The sequence below is a fragment of the Palaemon carinicauda genome, chromosome 7 (assembly GCF_036898095.1).
Source record: "Palaemon carinicauda isolate YSFRI2023 chromosome 7, ASM3689809v2, whole genome shotgun sequence".
Taxonomy (NCBI): Eukaryota; Metazoa; Arthropoda; class Malacostraca; order Decapoda; family Palaemonidae; genus Palaemon; species Palaemon carinicauda.
The window spans coordinates 142,931,939-142,951,938 of record NC_090731.1 but is presented as its reverse complement, the minus strand read 5'-3'; the positions used below and the strand labels follow the sequence as shown (position 1 = coordinate 142,951,938).

The 20,000-nt window shown below is 34.8% G+C and overlaps 1 protein-coding gene across 2 annotated transcripts in view; it reads right to left on the bottom strand.

Moving 5' to 3' along the window:
* The window catches only part of LOC137644046 (uncharacterized), a 303,711-nt gene that overhangs the window by 128,472 nt on the left and 155,239 nt on the right, over positions 1–20,000 (bottom strand). For both annotated transcript variants that reach the window (XM_068376949.1, XM_068376948.1), the window contains exon 2: positions 13,496–13,872. In XM_068376949.1, the coding sequence (XP_068233050.1) occupies positions 13,496–13,499 (4 nt within the window). In that variant the 5' untranslated portion in view covers positions 13,500–13,872. The remainder of the gene's footprint in view (positions 1–13,495; positions 13,873–20,000) is intronic.

Below are 20,000 nucleotides of genomic sequence, written 5' to 3'. Positions count from 1 at the left end.
ATGTTAACTGTACAATACCTAACACTGTGGTCGATGGTACAGTCTGAGAAAATATGAATGTAAAGGATGGTTATATATATACATATCCTCTGTACCATGGTCTTCCACTGTCTTGGGTTAGAATTCTCTTGCTTGAGGGTACACTCGGGCACATTCTCCTAACCCATTTCTCTTCGTCTTGTTTTATTCAAGTTTTTATAGTTTGTATAGGAAATATCTATTTTAATGTTACAGGTCTTAAAATATTCGATTTTTCCTTGTTTCCTTTCCTTTCCTTTTCTCTGTTGGACCCCTGGGCTTATAGCATCTTGCTTTTCCAACTAGGGTTATAGCTTAGCAAGTAGTAGTAGTAGTACTAATAATAATAATAATAATAATAATAATAATAATAATAATAATAATAATGATAATAATAATAATAATAATAATAAATCTACACGCAAGTTGTCCAGCTGCTCAAGATTAGACAGAACGATTTTCAACACATTGCATAAAAAAAGGGAATTAAAAAATTTCCTAGTGAAAGATAGGCCTCAAAATATCTTCCCAATATACGAATTCTTTGTCCGATAGAAGAGATAAGTCGGGTATTTCTCAAAATTAAATTTACAATCAAGAGTCACGCGACATGTTTTTAACTTGAAAACATATTTAGATGAATAGTAAAAGTTACATTTGTGAATACAGTATATGATAAGTAAAAAAATTATTCATGTAAATACATAATTATGTGTATATAATTACTCAAGTGCCATATGTGGATGAGATCATGATGAGGGGTACATGGAGATGGTTTGGGCATGCTCTTCGCACTCCCCAAGAGATTAGTGTAGTTCACTAAACGTTTAACTGGGCTCCACAAGGCACTAAAAGAGTTGGAAGACCCAGGTCCTACATGGCTGAGGACTGTGAAGCATTAAGTAGGAGATGATGAATGGAGAAGTATTGATTTAAAAGCTCAAGATAGAGACGAGTGGCGAAATCTAACTGAGGCCCTTTGAGTCAATAGGCGTAAGAGGAGATGATGATGATGATATATATTATAAATGGTAACAATTGTAAATGTATATTTCCTAATGAAAGAAATAAAATTAATAAAAATTTTAAATGCGCTCTCTGTAACTAAAGAAACATTGCCAATGAAGAGATCTAGTTAGGGAAGATTCATAGCACTGGACCTACTTTACATTTATCATTTGAGGTTTTCTGGGCTTTAAATTTATCCCCCATAATTTGCGCCATCATTAATTCAGCTAGATCTCTGTTCAGGGATTCAGCCACCAAAGGCCTACATTCAGGGGATGGGATCAATTGAATGAGTAGCAACAGCCATATTTTTATCATTATTATTACTATTATTATCATTATTAGCCCTCTTATTATTATTAATATTAGTAGTAGTAGTAGTAGTATTGTTATTATTATCATTATTATTATTACTTGCTAAGCAACAAACCTAGTTGGAAAGGCAGGATGCTATAAGCCCGAGGCTCCAACAGAGACAATAGCCCAATGAGGAAAGGAAACAAGCTAAGTAATGAACAATTAAAGTAAAACATTTTAAGAACAGTAACAACATTAAAATATAAAAACTTTAAAAAACAAGAGGAAGAGAAACATGATAGAATATTGTGCCCGAGGAGTGTACCCTCAAGCAAGAGAACTCTACCCCAAGACAATGAAAGACCATGGTACAGAGGCTATGACACTATCCAAGACCAGAGAACAATGGTTTGATTATGGAGTGTCCTTTTCCTTGAAGAGCTGCTTACCATAGCTAAAGTCTCTCATCTACCCTTACCAAGAGGAAAGTTGCCACTGAACAACTACAGTGCAGTGGTTAACCCTTAAACGAGGAAGGATTGTTTGGTAATCTCAGTGTTGCCAGGTTCATGAGGACAGAGGAAAATATGTAAAGAATAGGCTAGAGCCACTAGACTATTCGGTGCATTTGTAGGCAAAAGGAAAATGAACCGTAACAAGAGAAAAGGGTCCAATGTAAATTAGTACTGTCTAGCCAGTCAAAGTACCCAATAACTCTCTAGCGGTAGTATCTCAACGGGTGTATGTTTCATATAAAATTAAATAGTTAAGAAAACTAACCTGAGACATTTAGTATTTCAGTCTAGTATTCGCTGTGATTTCCATCAACAAGTATTCTTTGTAATCTAATGATTCAGAATTCAATGTTTATGGTCGAAAACAAGGGTATCATAATTAACGCGGACAAAGACAGAACTAATGTCAAGCCGAATTATACTAACTTCCTGACGATAATCAAGGGATGTCTCCTCAACACTGGAAATTGTAAGAAGAGCATCACAAGCTTAAAAACTATTGCGAAAGTCAAAACTGCAGAATACGGAACAGACGATTACTTTTAGCTTATCCATTCTGACTTGCCAACAGATATAATAGTTTTTGATAACATTGTTTTATAGACTGGGCGGTAATCGGCATGGTTAGAGTTAAAAACACTAATTTAATGTGGTAAAATCAACAATTCTCCAGTAGGTAAAACAAAATCGCTTAAAAAAAGAAAAAAAGATCGCTTAAGAAAAAAAAAAAAAAAAAAGGACCATTTGGGATCACACCTCCATGACCATTCAAGGCAATCTAAGAAAAGTTTACTATCTTTGTACCGAAAAGTTAAACTATTCAGTTTAAATCTAGGAATACAGTAAAGAAACATTAAAAGACTCAATATAAAATCTTATATTAATGAAATCTCTCCCGTTTTTATATTCAAGAAGGCAATCTCATTCCCCATCAGTGTGTAATAAAATACCAAATAAAAATGTCTATCTCTAGCACCTTCATATTAAGTGAGAATATTATTTATCGTTAAGCATGTGAAATCTGGAAGTCTAGCAATTTCTGCAACGCTGGATATCTGCATTTCTCCTTTTAGATATGGAAGGGAAAAATGACGGCCTCGTAATCGAAAAGTTCACGCTTTTCCTGGATCTCTCTCTCTCTCTCTCTCTCTCTCTCTCTCTCTCTCTCTCTCTCTCTCTCTCTCTCTCTCTCTCTCTCTATATATATATATATATATATATATATATATATATATATATATATATATATATATATATATATATATATACAGTATATGGAAAGTCGACGAATCACCCACAATTGGAATTAGCATAACGGCAAATCGACATCGGAAGCAGCAATTTCCAATACGCTTTTTTTTTTTACTCGTTCCTTCAACAATCATTCCTCATAGGCGAACTTCGAACGATTTCCAAATTAGCCAAAGTTCGACAAAATAGTCCTCTTTGTTCCCAGTTCATTCCTCTCTCTCTAAGCTGCGTCTGTTGCATTGTTCACTGGGTCATTTCACGTCATTTCCTCTGCTTTTCTACAAAAAAAAAAAAAAAAAGGCTGCTCTTTTCTCGTCATGCACACAGAATTCTATTGGAATAATGTACCACTGCAGGGATGGCATTTCGGTGCAATGCGAGCGCATTGGCCGTGCATTTCTCAAGTTGCAATTATAATCACCAGCTATGATCCAGCCGAGTTTTTCAATCATGTTATGCAGATGCATATTTCCTTGCATTGTCTATTATTTCCATGCATTGAGCAATAATTCAATTCGTTCCATTATGTCATGAAGAAACAGCTACTTTGAGTTATAATTTGTTTCTTTAATGACTTAAACCTTGAAAATGAGTGTTTATTTGCTTTTATGGACATGTGGATGCGTGGAATTGACTTAACATTTTTTTCATTTGCAAAATGTAATAATTAAATAATCACAGGTATTCCATATCTATAGAAACTTTCTAATACTTATTAATTTTTTTTTTTTTTATTATCGTCCCAAGGAAATGCAGATAATTTTAATAACAACAACAACAACAATAATAATACTAATAATAATAATAACAATAATAAAATATTTAATACTTTTGATAATAATGATTTTAATAATTTCTACATTTCAATAATAATAATAATCCTTTTGAAAGTTGTAATAATATGGCGGATTTCAGTTTTTGTCGACTTCCACAAGATCATTTTAATCGATATATTGTGTTACAGATACACATTGTTTCTTTTGATTTAAATAGTTTCATGGCCCTTAATTGTTCCATTTTTCTGGTTCATCCTATTTTTTCATGAGTTTTTATTTTCGAATAATTTATTGTTTTGTGCTATGCCTGCAGTTGGACAGATTTACGAGTCTCCTAGATCTGCAGATCAGTTTGGTCCATGAGGCAATTTATGAAAACTTTTTTCCAGCATTATTGTTTCCTCTTCATTCCACCAGCGTCTATATATTCATTAGCCTTCATCGTTTTTTTATTCTATTTTTTTATTTCTGTAACCGGGGCTGTTGTGGCCTGATTGGTAACGTCTCTGCCTGGTGTTTGCCAGACGAGGGTTCGAGTCCCGCACAGACTCGTTAGTGCCTTTAGCGTGTGCAACCTTACCATCCTTACTATCCTTGTGACCTAAGGTTTGGGAGATTTGGGGGAGAATAGGTCTATCTACAGAGTCATCAGCAGACATTGGCTGGCCCTCCCTGGTCCTAGCTTGGATGGAGAGTGGGCTTGGGCGCTGATCATGTGATATATGATCAGTCTCTGGGGTATTGTCCAGCTCGCTAGGGTAATACCACTCTTCCTTACCTCTGCCCTTCATGAGCGACCTTTAAACGTTTTAAACTGGCAAAGTTTTCCATCCGCGTCCATCGCAAAGGCTCCGTTATGCTAATCAAAGATATCATTTATCAGCGTTGAAAAATGATGAGGAAATTCAACATTGCTGCACTTTCGCTTGATTTGTTAAGGACGAACGTGCATTTCTCTCTCTCTCTCTCTCTCTCTCTCTCTCTCTCTCTCTCTCTCTCTCTCTCTCTCTCTGCCAACGACATGCACATTGCTAAGCATAGAGTGGATGTGGAGACACTGAACCATAACCTGTTATTTCATTAGTTTCAGCATGTGTCGTAAATGGAGATTTTTATATCTTTGTTAAAATTTTGGTATGTAATATCATATCGTTTTATTTGCTTAGAACAAAATAAAGTCCATCATATTGTCATTATCAAAATTATTACTAAACTAAATATTATTAAAATTATTAAAGTTATCTTATTAAAATTAATAAAATTATATTAAAATCAAAATTATGTAGCTTTTTAAACATGCTTTTATTCATTCTTAATTATGTTCACAATTTGTTATACATAGCTTTTAAATGAGAATTTTATGATTATAAATTTTTCACTGAACATATTTCAATTCATTTTGTACGATTGTCATTTCATTTCAAGTTCAGTCATTGGAAAATGAAACTATATGATTTAAATTTATGAAAATTCTAGTTGTCCAACAAGTTATGATGAGAGCCAGCTGCTGAAGATCAAACAGAACGATTTTCAACACATTGCATAAAAAAAAATGCTTTACTATCAGGCCAGTCAAAAGAACCAATAACTCTCTAACGGTAGTATCTTCAGCCACTAAGTCAAACATAATTTTCTTTGCTAAAAATCTATACCTCTTTTCACATCTTCATTTTGTATTCATTTCTAATCATACATTAAATATACACTTACACGCATGTATGCATGCATGCATGTATGTATGTATGTATGCATGTATGTATGCTTTTAAAACACAAAGAGATACCGATAAGAAGTCACAGTTTTGGAATAAAAGTCCATCATATGATAACCATTAATTTTTCATCGAGTTTATTTCAATAAATATTGTACGATTGTCACTTCTTTATAATTCAACTATTGGAAAATGAAACCATGTGATTTAACAGAGAATTTGATAATTTGATGATTTTAAAATGCAAGGTGATACTGACACAAATTCAACCTAAGCGATTTAACGGAGAAATTGACGACGATAAATTAAAAATATAATGAGATACCGATAAGGCGGTTTCAGCCATCCTAAAGGTGGTATCAGAAAATAGTATTTGTCCAAAAGGCGGTACCAGCAAATAGCGTTTGTCCAAAAGGCAGTATCAGCAAATAGCATTCGTCCAAAAGGCGGTATCAGCAAATATCGTTAGTCAAAAAAGGCAGTATCAGCAAATAGCGTTCGTCCAAAAGGACGTATCAGCAAATAGCATTCGTCCAAAAGGCGGTATCATCAAATATCGTTAGTCAGTTTTTTGGCAGTATCAGCAAATACCGTTCATCCAAAAGGCGGTGTCAGCAAATAGCGTTCATCCAAAAGGCAGTGTCAGAAAATAGCGTTTGTCCAAAAGGCGGTATCAGAAAATATCGTTAGTAAAAAAAGGCAGTATCAGAAAATAGCGTTCGTCCAAAAGGCGGTGTCAGCAAATAGCGTTCATCCAAAAGGCAGTGTCAGAAAATAGCGTTTGTCCAAAAGGCGGTATCAGAAAATATCGTTAGTCAAAAAAGGCAGTATCAGCAAATAGTGTTCGTCCAAAAGGCAGTATAAGCAAATAGCATTCGTCCAAAAGGCGGTAACAGCAAATATCGTTAGTCAAAAAAGGCAGTATCAGCAAATAGCGTTCGTCCAAAAGGCGGTGTCAGCAAATAGCGTTCATCCAAAAGGCAGTGTCAGAAAATAGCGTTTGTCCAAAAGGCGGTATCAGAAAATATCGTTAGTCAAAAAAGGCAGTATCAGCAAATAGCGTTTGTCCAAAAGGCAGTATCAGCAAATAGCATTCATCCAAAAGGCGGTATCAGCAAATATCGTTAGTAAAAAAAGGCAGTATCAGCAAATAGCGTTCGTCCAAAAGGCGGTGTCAGCAAATAACGTTCATCCAAAAGGCAGTGTCAGAAAATAGCGTTGTCCAAAAGGCGGTATCAGAAAATAGCGTTTGTCCAAAAGGCAGTATCAGCAAATAGCGTTTGTCCAAAAGGCGGTACCAGCAAATAGCGTTTGTCCAAAAGGCGGTATCAGCAAATAGCGTTCGTCCAAAAGGCGGTATCAGCAAATAGCTTTTGTCCAAAAGGCCGTATCAGCAAATATCATTCGTCCAAAAGGCGGTATCAGCAAATATCGTTAGTCAAAAAAGGCAGTATCAGCAAATAGCGTTCGTCCAAAAGGACGTATCAGCAAATAGCATTCGTCCAAAAGGCGGTATCAGCAAATATCGTTAGTCAGTTTTTTGGCAGTATCAGCAAATACCGTTCATCCAAAAAGGCGGTGTCAGCAAATAGCGTTCATCCAAAAGGCAGTGTCAGAAAATAGCGTTTGTCCAAAAGGCGGTATCAGAAAATATCGTTAGTAAAAAAAGGCAGTATCAACAAATAGCGTTCGTCCAAAAGGCGGTGTCAGCAAATAGCGTTCATCCAAAAGGCAGTGTCAGAAAATAGCGTTTGTCCAAAAGGCCGTATCAGCAAATAGCATTCGTCCAAAAGGCGGTATCAGCAAATAGCTTTTGTCCAAAAGGCCGTATCAGCAAATATCATTTGTCCAAAAGGCGGTATCAGCAAATATCGTTAGTCAAAAAAGGCAGTATCAGCAAATAGCGTTCGTCCAAAAGGACGTATCAGCAAATAGCATTCGTCCAAAAGGCGGTATCAGCAAATATCGTTAGTCAGTTTTTTGGCAGTATCAGCAAATACCGTTCATCCAAAAGGCGGTGTCAGCAAATAGCGTTCATCCAAAAGGCAGTGTCAGAAAATAGCGTTTGTCCAAAAGGCGGTATCAGAAAATATCGTTAGTAAAAAAAGGCAGTATCAACAAATAGCGTTCGTCCAAAAGGCGGTGTCAGCAAATAGCGTTCATCCAAAAGGCAGTGTCAGAAAATAGCGTTTGTCCAAAAGGCGGTATCAGAAAATATCGTTAGTCAAAAAAGGCAGTATCAGCAAATAGCGTTTGTCCAAAAGGCAGTATCAGCAAATAGCATTCGTCCAAAAGGCGGTATCAGCAAATATCGTTATTAAAAAAAGGCAGTATCAGCAAATAGCGTTCGTCCAAAAGGCGGTGTCAGCAAATAGCGTTCATCCAAAAGGCAGTGTCAGAAAATAGCGTTTGTCCAAAAGGCGGTATCAGAAAATATCGTTAGTCAAAAAAGGCAGTATCAGCAAATAGTGTTCGTCCAAAAGGCAGTATCAGCAAATAGCATTCGTCCAAAAGGCGGTATCAGCAAATATCGTTAGTCAAAAAAGGCAGTATCAGCAAATAGCGTTCGTCCAAAAGGCGGTGTCAGCAAATAGCGTTCATCCAAAAGGCAGTGTCAGAAAATAGCGTTTGTCCAAAAGGCGGTATCAGAAAATATCGTTAGTCAAAAAAGGCAGTTTCAGCAAATAGCGTTTGTCCAAAAGGCAGTATCAGCAAATAGCATTCGTCCAAAAGGCGGTATCAGCAAATATCGTTAGTAAAAAAAGGCAGTATCAGCAAATAGCGTTCGTCCAAAAGGCGGTGTCAGCAAATAGCGTTCATCCAAAAGGCAGTGTCAGAAAATAGCATTTGTCCAAAAGGCGGTATCAGAAAATAGCGTTTGTCCAAAAGGCAGTATCAGCAATTAGTGTTTGTCCAAAAGGTGGTATCAGCAAATAGCGTTTGTCCCAAAGGCGGTACCAGCAAATAGCGTTTGTCCCAAAGGCGGTACCAGCAAATAGCGTTTGTCCAAAAGGCGGTACCAGCAAATAGCGTTCGTCCAAAAGGCCGTATCAGCAAATAGCATTCGTCCAAAAGACGGTATCAGCAAATAGCTTTTGTCCAAAAGGCCGTATCAGCAAATATCATTCATCCAAAAGGCGGTCTCAGCAAATAGCGTTCGTACAAAAGGCGGTATCAGCAAATAGCGTTTGTCCAAAAGGCGATACCAGCAAATAGCGTTTGTCCAAAAGGCGGTACCAGCTAATAGCGTTTGTCCAAAAGGCGGTATCAGCAAATAGCGTTTGTCCAAAAGGCCGTATCAGCAAATAGCATTCGTCCAAAAGGCGGTATCAGCAAATAGCTTTTATCCAAAAGGCCGTATCAGCAAATATCATTCGTCCAAAAGGCGGTCTCAGCAAATAGCGTTCGTACAAAAGGCGGTATCAGCAAATAGCTTTCGTCCAAAAGGCGGTATCAGCCAATATCATTCGTCCAAAAGGCGGTATCAGCAAATATCATTCGTCCAAAAGGCGGTATCAGCAAATAGCTCCTAGTCCAAAAGGCGGTCTCAGCAAATAGCATTAGTCCAAAAGGCGGTATCAGCAAATAGCTTTCGTCCAAAAGGCAGTATCAGCAAATATCATTCGTTCAAAAGGCGGCCTCAGCAAATAGCGTTCGTACAAAAGGCGGTATCATCTAATAGCATTCATCCAAAAGGCTGTATCAGCAAATACATTCGTACAAAAGACGGTATCCGCAAATAGCGTTTGTCCAAAAGCCTGTATCAGCAAATAGCGTTCGTCCAAAAGGCGGTATCAGCAAATAGCGTTCGTCCAAAAGGCAGTATCAGTAAATACCGTTCGTCCAAAAGGCGGTATCAGCAAATAGCGTTCGTCCAAAAGGCGGTGTCTGCAAATAGCGTTCGTCCAAAAGACGGTATCAGAAAATAACGTTCGACCAATCTCTATTATTCAAAGCCTTGTTATGCTTAAGCATCTGTTGTTCGTGGTTCGGTGATCTAATATTAGAGCCGAGGCAACGTTCCCCTGTCCATGGGGTGGTCAGTGAAGCGAGAACTCAAGCATTAGGCCTTTGAAATCTTCCATGTGAAACTTGCTATTTTCTTCCCCGGCTGATGCTTGATCTGTAAGCTAAAAAAAATTAATGCCTGGTTTCCTCGACATTTTTATCTGAAGGGCAACATGAAGTGTATCGGCCATTCGTGGAGGAGAGTGAGAGGTCGTCTACATATAAGGTTTCTTTGCTTATTTGATATTACAACTGCAATTGTATCTGTTTCTCAGTGCTCATATATTATTTTTGGTTAATCGAAAGGATTGAGGTTGATATTCTTTTGAGAAAATCATTACGATCTGTTTTGGGTTTCAAAAAGGCTGATAGACACAAATCTTCACAAAATCGTTTATGTAAAGTCTTCATTTATTGTCTTTAATATTCTAATACTTAAAGTGTGCTCAGATTCAATTCTGACTTTATTAAAAAAATCAGCCTTAAAATTATAATAATATATATCGATGATAAAGACAAAATCATTGTGTTTTTTGTTGGAAGAAATAAAATTCGTTAGTATCTCTTCGCTATCGACTGAACCTTTTGACGTAATAAGATGTAGACGAATACAAAGAATAACAGTAAAATGAAACATTAATAGATCCTCCTTGAAAAGAGCCACTGGCTGATCGTGACCGGAGAGAACATCTTTGAAGATGTCTATATCGATGAAGAACTTCAATCGAATTGGAAAAGCAGGATATTATAAGGCCAAGGGCTCAAACAGGGAAAATAGCCCAGTGAAAAAAAAGGGAATAAGGAAACAAGGAATAGTGTGCCTTGGTGTACCCTCAAGAAAGAGAACTCTAATCCAAGACAGTGGAAGACCATGGTACAGAGGCTATGGCACTACCCAAGACTACAGAACAATGGTTTGATTTTGGAGTGCTCCTTTCCTAAAAGAGCTACTTACCATAGCCAAATATTCTCTTCTACCCTTACCAAGTGGAAAGTAGCCACTGAATAATTACAGTGCAGTAGTTAACCCTTAAGTGAAGAACAAATTTTCGGTTAACTTAAGTATTTTTCAGGCGTATGAGAAAAGAGAATAATATGTAAAGAATAGGCCAGACTATCTATAACTGTTTGAAGAAAATAAAATGTTTGTAATTTCATGCTGAGAGAAATTAAATTTTCATTGCCCCAATTAAAGGTCCATATTTTTCATGTATAATTACATGCAAATTTCACATATAAACCCTTTCATACTTTTAAAAGTCTGTTTTAATTCCATATGACACGAGGATTTGATTTTATTTTATATCATTTGTAGTATGATGTCATAAATGAGCGATTTTCCATTTGCGCAAATAATTGGATTTGTTTGTTTATTCTGTGCTCATGACAATTGAATGACATCACTAACAAACAATCAAATTATTCTTTGAATTTATCAAGATCTTGATAGTTTTTTTCCCCTCGAATTTGATACGAGTAATTTACCAAATGTGGAAACTTTTTTTTTCATGGATCTAATAGGCAGTATTTTCTAATATTCGTATATTCATTGTGATTTGTTATTTTCTTTTACAAGAGTATTCAGGATATGTTCCTTGGCTTTAATTTGAATATAGAACGCTTTCTATAATATTGGGTTCATTAGATTTCTTTTTCTGATTAGAAAATTTACAATTCATTATGGTTATATCGTTATAATCCGAGGTACAATCTTTTAAATGCACACACAGGAACACACGCATGAACACACATACAGTCACACACACATATATATATATATATATATATATATATATATATATATATATATATATATATATATATATATATATATATATATATATGTGTGTGTGTGTGTGTGTGTGTGTGTGTGTATAAATGCACATAATGTACACACTCATATATGTACATAATTTATATATATATATATATATATATATATATATATATATGTGTGTGTGTGTGTGTGTATAAATGCACATAATGTACACACTCATATATGTACATAATTTATATATATATATATATATATATATATATATATATATATATATATATATGTGTGTGTGTGTGTGTGTGTATATAAATGCACATAATGTACACACTCATATATGTACATAATTTATATATATATATATATATATATATATATATATATATATATATATATATATATATATATACATATATATATATACATATATATATACATATATATATTTATATATATATATATATATATATACATATACATATATATATATATATATATATATATATATATATATATATATATATCGGTATATGAATGTGTTAAACATGTCAACGAACTTTTCTGATACAAATCTTTCACACGAGTATCGAATATATTGACTGTACTTAAATCTTTGGCGATGGCCAGTTATCTTGAATCTCTAAGGAAAAACTGAAGGAACTCTACAGGATTTTGAATTTAAGATTTTCTTTTCGTCTTTTTGTATATAGGCATATTCTTGCGAAAGAACTAGGAAAGACAAATAAGTGGCAAAATCAACAAGAATCAAAGATATAAATGTTTGTCCAATTCTGGAAACCTCTGATCTGGAAAAATGGGGAGAAAAGTTAAATCGAGACATGAAGCATTGTAGTGTTATAAATGCAAAAGTATTGGGGGAGAATTTTTTGACAGGATTGGCAATGCTCGAGAATTATGGGTTTGGGGGAGAAGTGCTTCTAAACCAGGTTTTGCAGTTACCAAGCGACCTGCCAGCGCTCTCCAATTGTTATTTATTTATTTCTATGTTTCTTGTTTTAGCCTCAACTACGGACGCCCCGATATAAGCTTCACTATAAAAATACAACTAGCAAACTCATGGTAACAGTTTTTGTTAGTGGGTATGTATGCTGTATTTACTTTTTTTTTTATCTTATTTAATCTTCTAAATTTGACTTTTGATATATGCATTGTCCCGCCATCTTTTGGTCAAAAATTGGAAGTACTCGGTAAGTTAAATAGCTCAGACTCACAAATATCACTCGTTAAGACAGTTGCATTCATACAGTTTCATCACACTTCACTGCTTAATGTATATGATAATTGTATCAGCTCAAATAAAAATACCCCAAGATTTTTTTTTTATTGCAAAAGCATTTCCATACATAGAGGCCTAAGGAACTGGCAATTCCGTAATGTATCTAACCCAGATATCAAAGTCATTAATGGACACAGAACAAGAGGAAAAGTTACAAGGATCAAGGATATCCCAAAGCTAAGAAATGATTGCATAACGATGTCAATTGGATTTCGCCGATCACTGCCTATGAACTGTCGGAGCGAGCGGTCGGTTTAATAACGAGGCAACTTACTTATCGAGGTGAGTGTTCTTAAATTGTAAGTCAGCATATTTGTTCGTTTCCGTTGAGTCGGGTCTTTTTCCAATCGTAGCAAACAAAGTTGCATGAATGAGATTTGTGCAAGGAATTTCATTGTTATCAATAATACTGTTATGAAATGCTGAAAGCTCCCAAGAATTTACATTCTTGTAACTTTCCGGATGATGAAATCTAAGTTATTGATGAGGTAGTCTCACAAAATTTGATTTATCTTCTAAAACTATAATAGCTCAGGATGCAAAAACGAATGTTTAGTTTAATATTAACTAAATTATCATGTCGTATTCACGGTTCTTATACTTTAATTTTACTGAAATGTGTTCCATCGTCGTTTTTGTCAAATATCGCTTTGATACTTTATAAATGAATAAGAAATTATAATTAAAATATTAAAATAGCATAAATCTATATATCCCTAAGTTCTTGTGAAACAGCTTTTGTCAATTAAGAATCTCTAAAAGTAAATATTATTGTTAGTTAAAAAAAAATCAATAAACAGTTATGGTTGTTACATGTAACTAATGGATTTGAACACTCACCCATCTTGAACTTCAAAGGCTGGAGTCAGTTGAAATGATGAAAAAGAATTGGGAGTACGATGAAGTATTAGTAATCTCTAGTATACTGCTCCTTTGTAACGGCTCCTCCTCGAAATAATGTTGAGGTTGCTTAACGCATCGGCTGGTTTTAGCCGTGAATTATGTAGAATTAGCTGAACAATTTGAGAATCATGAATGCAACCGTTTTTACTGGAAGCAGATTGAATTTTTAAAACTCAATTTCTATATTATGATATTTCCATTTGAACTCTAGGACGCATGCGCAGTAGTTACTGAAGTTTTCTGAGAAGTGAATTGCCTGGAAAGGATGAGTCTTTCATCATAGACTTCCTTCAGTTTCACTTCGTCTCCATCACCTGAAAAAGAATAAATATATTTGTTAAGCATGTTAATATTCATTACTCAATTTATACCAAGATCAAGTAAATGCACAATCAAAAGTTCAAGATGATAATAGCTCCAATTCGCTGACACTGGAATGCTATAATTCTGTCTTTATCTCTAGAACAATTTGCCTTCTATTGGTCAAACTTCTAAAAACAGATTACGATAGAAGTAATACGATGTTCATGTGTATGTGTGTAATTTGAACTAGGTAAAAACTGAATTTTCTAAAGAAAGGTCTTTTAACTATTGTCTTTTTGAAGTTTGAGTTGAATAATCGTATATTTATATAGAAAATATTTATTCTAATGTTATTACTGTTCTTATAGCATCCTATTTTTCCAACTAGGGTTGTAGCTTAGCAAATAATAATAATAATAATAATAATAATAATAATAATAATAATAATAATAATAATTTTTCTTTTTTTCAAACGTGGGAGGTTGTTTACAAGTGTTGAACTGGAAATTGAAACGCGACTTTTTTTCCCCTTGTAAGATACATCTGGTGATTGAGTTACTTAATCGCCAGAAAATTTTTGCTAGGCAAAATAAGCTACATTTGAGATCACAAAGCCATGCAAATAGAATCTCTTTGACCTTGGTGTGAATCAAAATCTTTAGGGAGTCATTTGGCTTTGTGAACAAAACTAAAATTACAAATAATGATTCTCCAATACTGTACATATTTTACAGCCGTTATTCCCATGAATAGAAGAAAAATTATAATAAACATAGTAAGGGGCAAATATAAAGTATGAATGTATAACTAGCTCCCACTTATTAGGACTGATGATATAAAGGCTTTCAAGAGGAAGTTGAAGAATTATTTTTTCATGAAATGATACATTCACTCCTTCGTTTTAGAATGCCTTACTTGAAGAGCAAGATCTTGGCTCTTGAGAGAGAGAGAGAGAGAGAGAGAGAGAGAGAGAGAGAGAGAGAGAGAGAGAGAGAGAGAGAGAGAGATCACTATTATGTAAAGCAAAAAAAAAAATTGGAAATGCATTTGAACTTCGGATCGACTCAGTTTAGTTGCTCTCGAAAGGAACACGTTGTAAACATGTCAGGGGGTAGAACAGCACCGGTAGGCTGGCTCCTTTTCAGGTCCACGAAAGTGAAGAATTACGAAGCAAGAAAGCGTTTATAGCATAGAGTCCCGTGGGAGTCGGAGATCACGGGAAGGAGAAAAAGTAATCAAGTTGGAGGCAGAGGAAAATGAAAAAAAAAAAAAAGTAGCTTAAGTAACGTTGTTACTCATCTTAGAATATTTTATTTTTCCTTGTTTCCTTCCCTTACTGGGCTATTTTCCCTGTTGGAGCCCCTGGGCTTATAGTTTCCTGCTTTTCCAACTAGGGTTGTAGCTTAGCAATTATTATTAATAATAATAATAATAATAATAATAATAATAATAATAATAATAATAATAATAATAATAATAATAATAAAAGTTTAAGGAGTAGAGGGAGCGATAGCGAATATATAATGTTACGATGTCGTGGATTTGAAAAGTCACAAATTAACGTGGATTACTCTTTATAATTCTCTGAATATTTAAAAGATGTATAAAACAAATCTTGTAGTTCACGCAGGGTTTAAAGGTTACTCATTAATGGCAGAGGCAAGGGACAGTAACAATGCACAAGCAGGGCAATACCCTAGAGACTGACCAAACCACTCTCCACCCAAGCTAGGGCCAGGGAGGGCCAGGCAATGGCTGCTAATGACTCAGCAGATAAACCTATAGGCTTCCCCAACAACACCATCATCCTTAGCCCACAGGGATGGTGAGGTTGCAAACACTATAAGAAACTATCGAGCTTGAGCGTGACTCGGACCCCCGTCCAGCAGATCGCCAGGGAGGGACGTTTCTAAATAGGCTATCCACAACAGGGCATTCCCGTGTGTGACAGAACACGTAAAACCTGGGAAGATATATTATTATGATTATTATCATTATCATTATTATTATTATTATTATTATTATTATTATTATTATTATTATTATTATTATTATTATTATTATCACTTGCTAAACTACAACCCTGGTTGGAAAAGCAGGATGCTATGAGCCCAGGGGCTCCAACATGGAAAATAGCCCAGCGGGGAGAGGAACCAAGGAAAAATAAAATATCTTAAGAGGAGTAACAGCATTAAATTAAATATCATCTATATAAACTATAAAAATCTAACGAAACAAGAGTAAGAGAAATATTTTAAACGAAACAAGAGTAAGAGAAATAAGATAAAACAGTGTGCCCGAGTGTACCCTCAAGCAATAGAACTCTAATCCAAGATAGTGGAAGACCATGGTAAAGAGTGTCCTTCTCCTAGAAGAGCTGCTTACCATAGCTAAAGAGTCTCTTCTATCCTTACCAGAAGAAAATGGCCACTGAACAATTACAGTGCAGTAGTTAACCCCTTGGGGAAGAATCTTTGGTGATCTCAGTGTTGTCAGGCGTATGACATAGGAGAGTATGTAAAGTATAGGCCAGACTATTCGGGGTGTGTGTAGGCAAATGGAAAGTAGACCGTAACCAGAGAGAAGGATCCAATGTAGTACTGTGGCCTAAAGTAAAGTAAAGTAAGTAAGCATCACACGCGGATCGATTCGGCAGATGGCGGCAGGAGCAGGCTGAAACTTAATTATAAGTGAAGGATTTCAATGAGGCCGCTCTAGATCATATCAACAGCATTTTGGGTGAATGATCTCTTTGGAATCAATACAAAAAAAGATTCCAGTTTCATTTTCATCCTGCCTGCACCTGCCGAATAGCTACCTGTGTGGACGCGGCCTGTTCTGTCATCACCTGCCGAAGCAGCGCCAAAGTGGACGCAGCCCTAAGTAGCTTCAGATGTTGATATTCAGAGATGTATGAAAGGCTGGTAACTTATAAGGGGTGACCGACTGCTTTCTCTCGAAATCACAGAAGATGTTGCAGGTTTTAACATCTCATCTCACTTTACTGATTAACCGATTTTCAGTTTTCTAGCATCATGACATCGATGGTCATTGACAGCGATATCATTTGTGATAAAGAATAAAAGAACATTTAATTTAAAACTATAAAAGCCAAGATGTCCTTATAAAAGTTAAATAGCTTTCAGAAGACCTAAATTAATCTAAAAATACTGTTAGCATAGTACAATACATCTTACTGAACCAGTCCTTGTATGGTTATTTCGAAAGCTGGAAAACTGTTGCATTTTACAATTTTACAATGTTCAACACTAACTTATTGAAAATTACGTTAAAGAATAAGGCAGATTAGACCATTCGTCACCTCTGCGTTATGCCTCGGCAAAATCAGGATAGAAGCTCAAAATAAAGTATGCGGTTAAGCATCTCATGTGTATTCATATCATAAGGTTCCTTTGAAAACAAAATATAAACGTATATATTTGTGCTTTATCTAATTCTATCTTTGAAATTCTATAAGATTACTTGAATTTTAAGACAAGTGCAAATATTAACTATTGTATATACTAAACTAGAGATTCTTTTAGAAAACAGGAAAAGGATATGCCTTTTTATTATAAATATCATTCATAATCTTTTGATATCGTTCTGTTGCAAATGTGGTCCACACTGATAGGTAAAAAGTTTATGTTTTTCTTTTAAGTAAGGTTCATTGCTTCTTTTCAGACATGCACTTAGTTTTCATAACATCCATGACATAAAAGAAATCCCGTTAAAAGAATATATTTTTTTATCTGAAGATATTATTTGTCCATTTATTCATCTATCACCAGTAGTATAATTATCAAACAGCGAGAACAGCTGCTGAAAGACAGGTCATTGTTCATGTACAGCTTCGCACTTCCCGACGATCCTTACGTAATTGTGGAACGTTGCGTGTCACGGATCATTAGCATAAAAAATATCATTGACTGAGGTGATATTCTTTCGATTTTACGATCGTGGAAACACCTTTCGTATTGAAAGGTGTCGTTTATGACTCGTAAATGATACGGATTAACTGTATTGCCTAGTGTCTGCTTGTCTGCCCATTTGGTGTTACAGTTGTTCGGGGAATGGGGAAATACTATGCAAGTAGTAATTACATGTGATTGAAAGGCAGAGAAAATTAAAACGATCGCTTCAGCACATGTGTTTTGAGAAACGGAAAATATAATTTGGGGGCTGTTGTTAGAAAATGATAGAAAACGCAAGTCGGAGCTCTGACCTTTTAGAAGATTTTACAAAAAGTGTCGAGAGTAGCAAGATTATTCCAAATTTGTATTAAATGGGTTTTACTTTGTCATTTTTTCTTTTTTTTTATTTACATATTACAGTAATGTTACAAGCATATCGCTAAATTTTCTTTTCAGGAAATACACAAGTAGATTTAAAAGACATCTCAGTATATATGCCATATTATTTAGAATGGTAATAACTCAATTTATAATCATTCGAAATATAAGTAAACCAGATGGAATACCAAAATATTAATTCATATAGACTTCATATAATTCCTTCAATTATTTCATACTTTCCAAAATAATTTTGCTAAAATCGATACGGATCAGATTTCTTTAACACTTTGATTTCTTTTTCTTAATAAGTTGTGATGGGAGCAATGAAGAGGTTCATGCTATCAATGCTTTCCAGCCGAGATAAGTCATTGTCCTAAGACTATTATGTTATAATATCTAAACTAGCAAAATTCATAATTAACCGTGTGAAGATATCTAAGATATTATACTTTCCATCTTCTTTGTTCTACTAGGCCTAAGTTATCTATCGAATTATGAAGAATAGGGAATGGAAATCAGAAAACTTTTCTTTATGAAGACATTTCTAAGATTCAAGGATCTAGGTTGTAATGATTTTAATTGAATTTGAAAGTCGCTTTGTCTTTCTTATATCCATTTTAAGGATTCAACGAACTCACTTCAGACAACATATTGTAATGCGTGCAATTTTCGAATCCTTCCTCTGTAAGGTCTTTTTTTTTTCTTTTATCTTTCTATCAGTTTCTTTAGCTTCCTTTTTCACTTTTTCACTTTAAATCTTATCTGAATGATTTTTAATCCTGTGCAGATCTTTTCATCCTAGCTTTTGCCTTTCAATTCGGTAGTCTCGCACACCCTCCTGTTTCTGTTTTCTTGCATAAATCAACAATGTACTCTTAGTTACTTTCACTTTTATCTTTGAAACAGAAATTAAGAGGATAAGGGACTCTGTCAATGAACAGCAGCCGAGAGTGAGAAATAAAAGTCACCCTTTGGCAGAGGAGCGATGACAAAAAGTAAAGGGGAAGGCCATCCATCAGAGAAATGAATGTAAATGACAGTTTTTAAGGGACCTTAAAGAACTCGTTATATCACCAAGTAATCTGGTACTACTACTACTACTACTACTACTACTACTACTACTACTACTACTACTACTACTACAGATCAGACGATTCAATCGAATCGAAGATGAAAATGAAGATGAACCCCCTTATGAAAGCAATTTTCCAGAAATTATTATTATTATTGTTATTATTATTATTATTATTATTATTATTATTATTATTATTATTATTATTATTATTATTATCATTATTATTATTAACCATGCTACATTCCTATCTGGAAAAGCAGAATGCTAAATTTGCATGGCAAAGTGTTCCAACAGGCACAGTAGAACAGTGAGGAAAGGCAATAAAGGTTTATAAGAAATATGAAATATTTAATGATCAGTAACAATGTTCAAATAGGTCAGTCGGATGCAAACAATAAAACGAGACTTAAGTCAACCAGCTCAACCATAATAGTATTTACAAAAAGTTTGAACTTTTGAAGTTCCACCGATTCAACGGCCTGATTTGGAAGATGTCAAAAGTTCCACCGATTCAACGGCCTGATTTGGAAGATGTCAAAAGTTCCACCGATTCAATGGCCTGATTTGGAAGATCCTTCATCAATCTGGTCACAGCTGGAATAAAACGTCTAGAACACTGTGTCGTATTGCGCCTATGATGGAGAAATCACGGTTATGAAAATCTACTGCATAGCTAGTATAATGTATTGAATGGTACAATCATAAAGATCTGAGAGCCATGAATGATATTTATTTAAAAAAAAAATCTTATGCAATTTCCATAAAGATC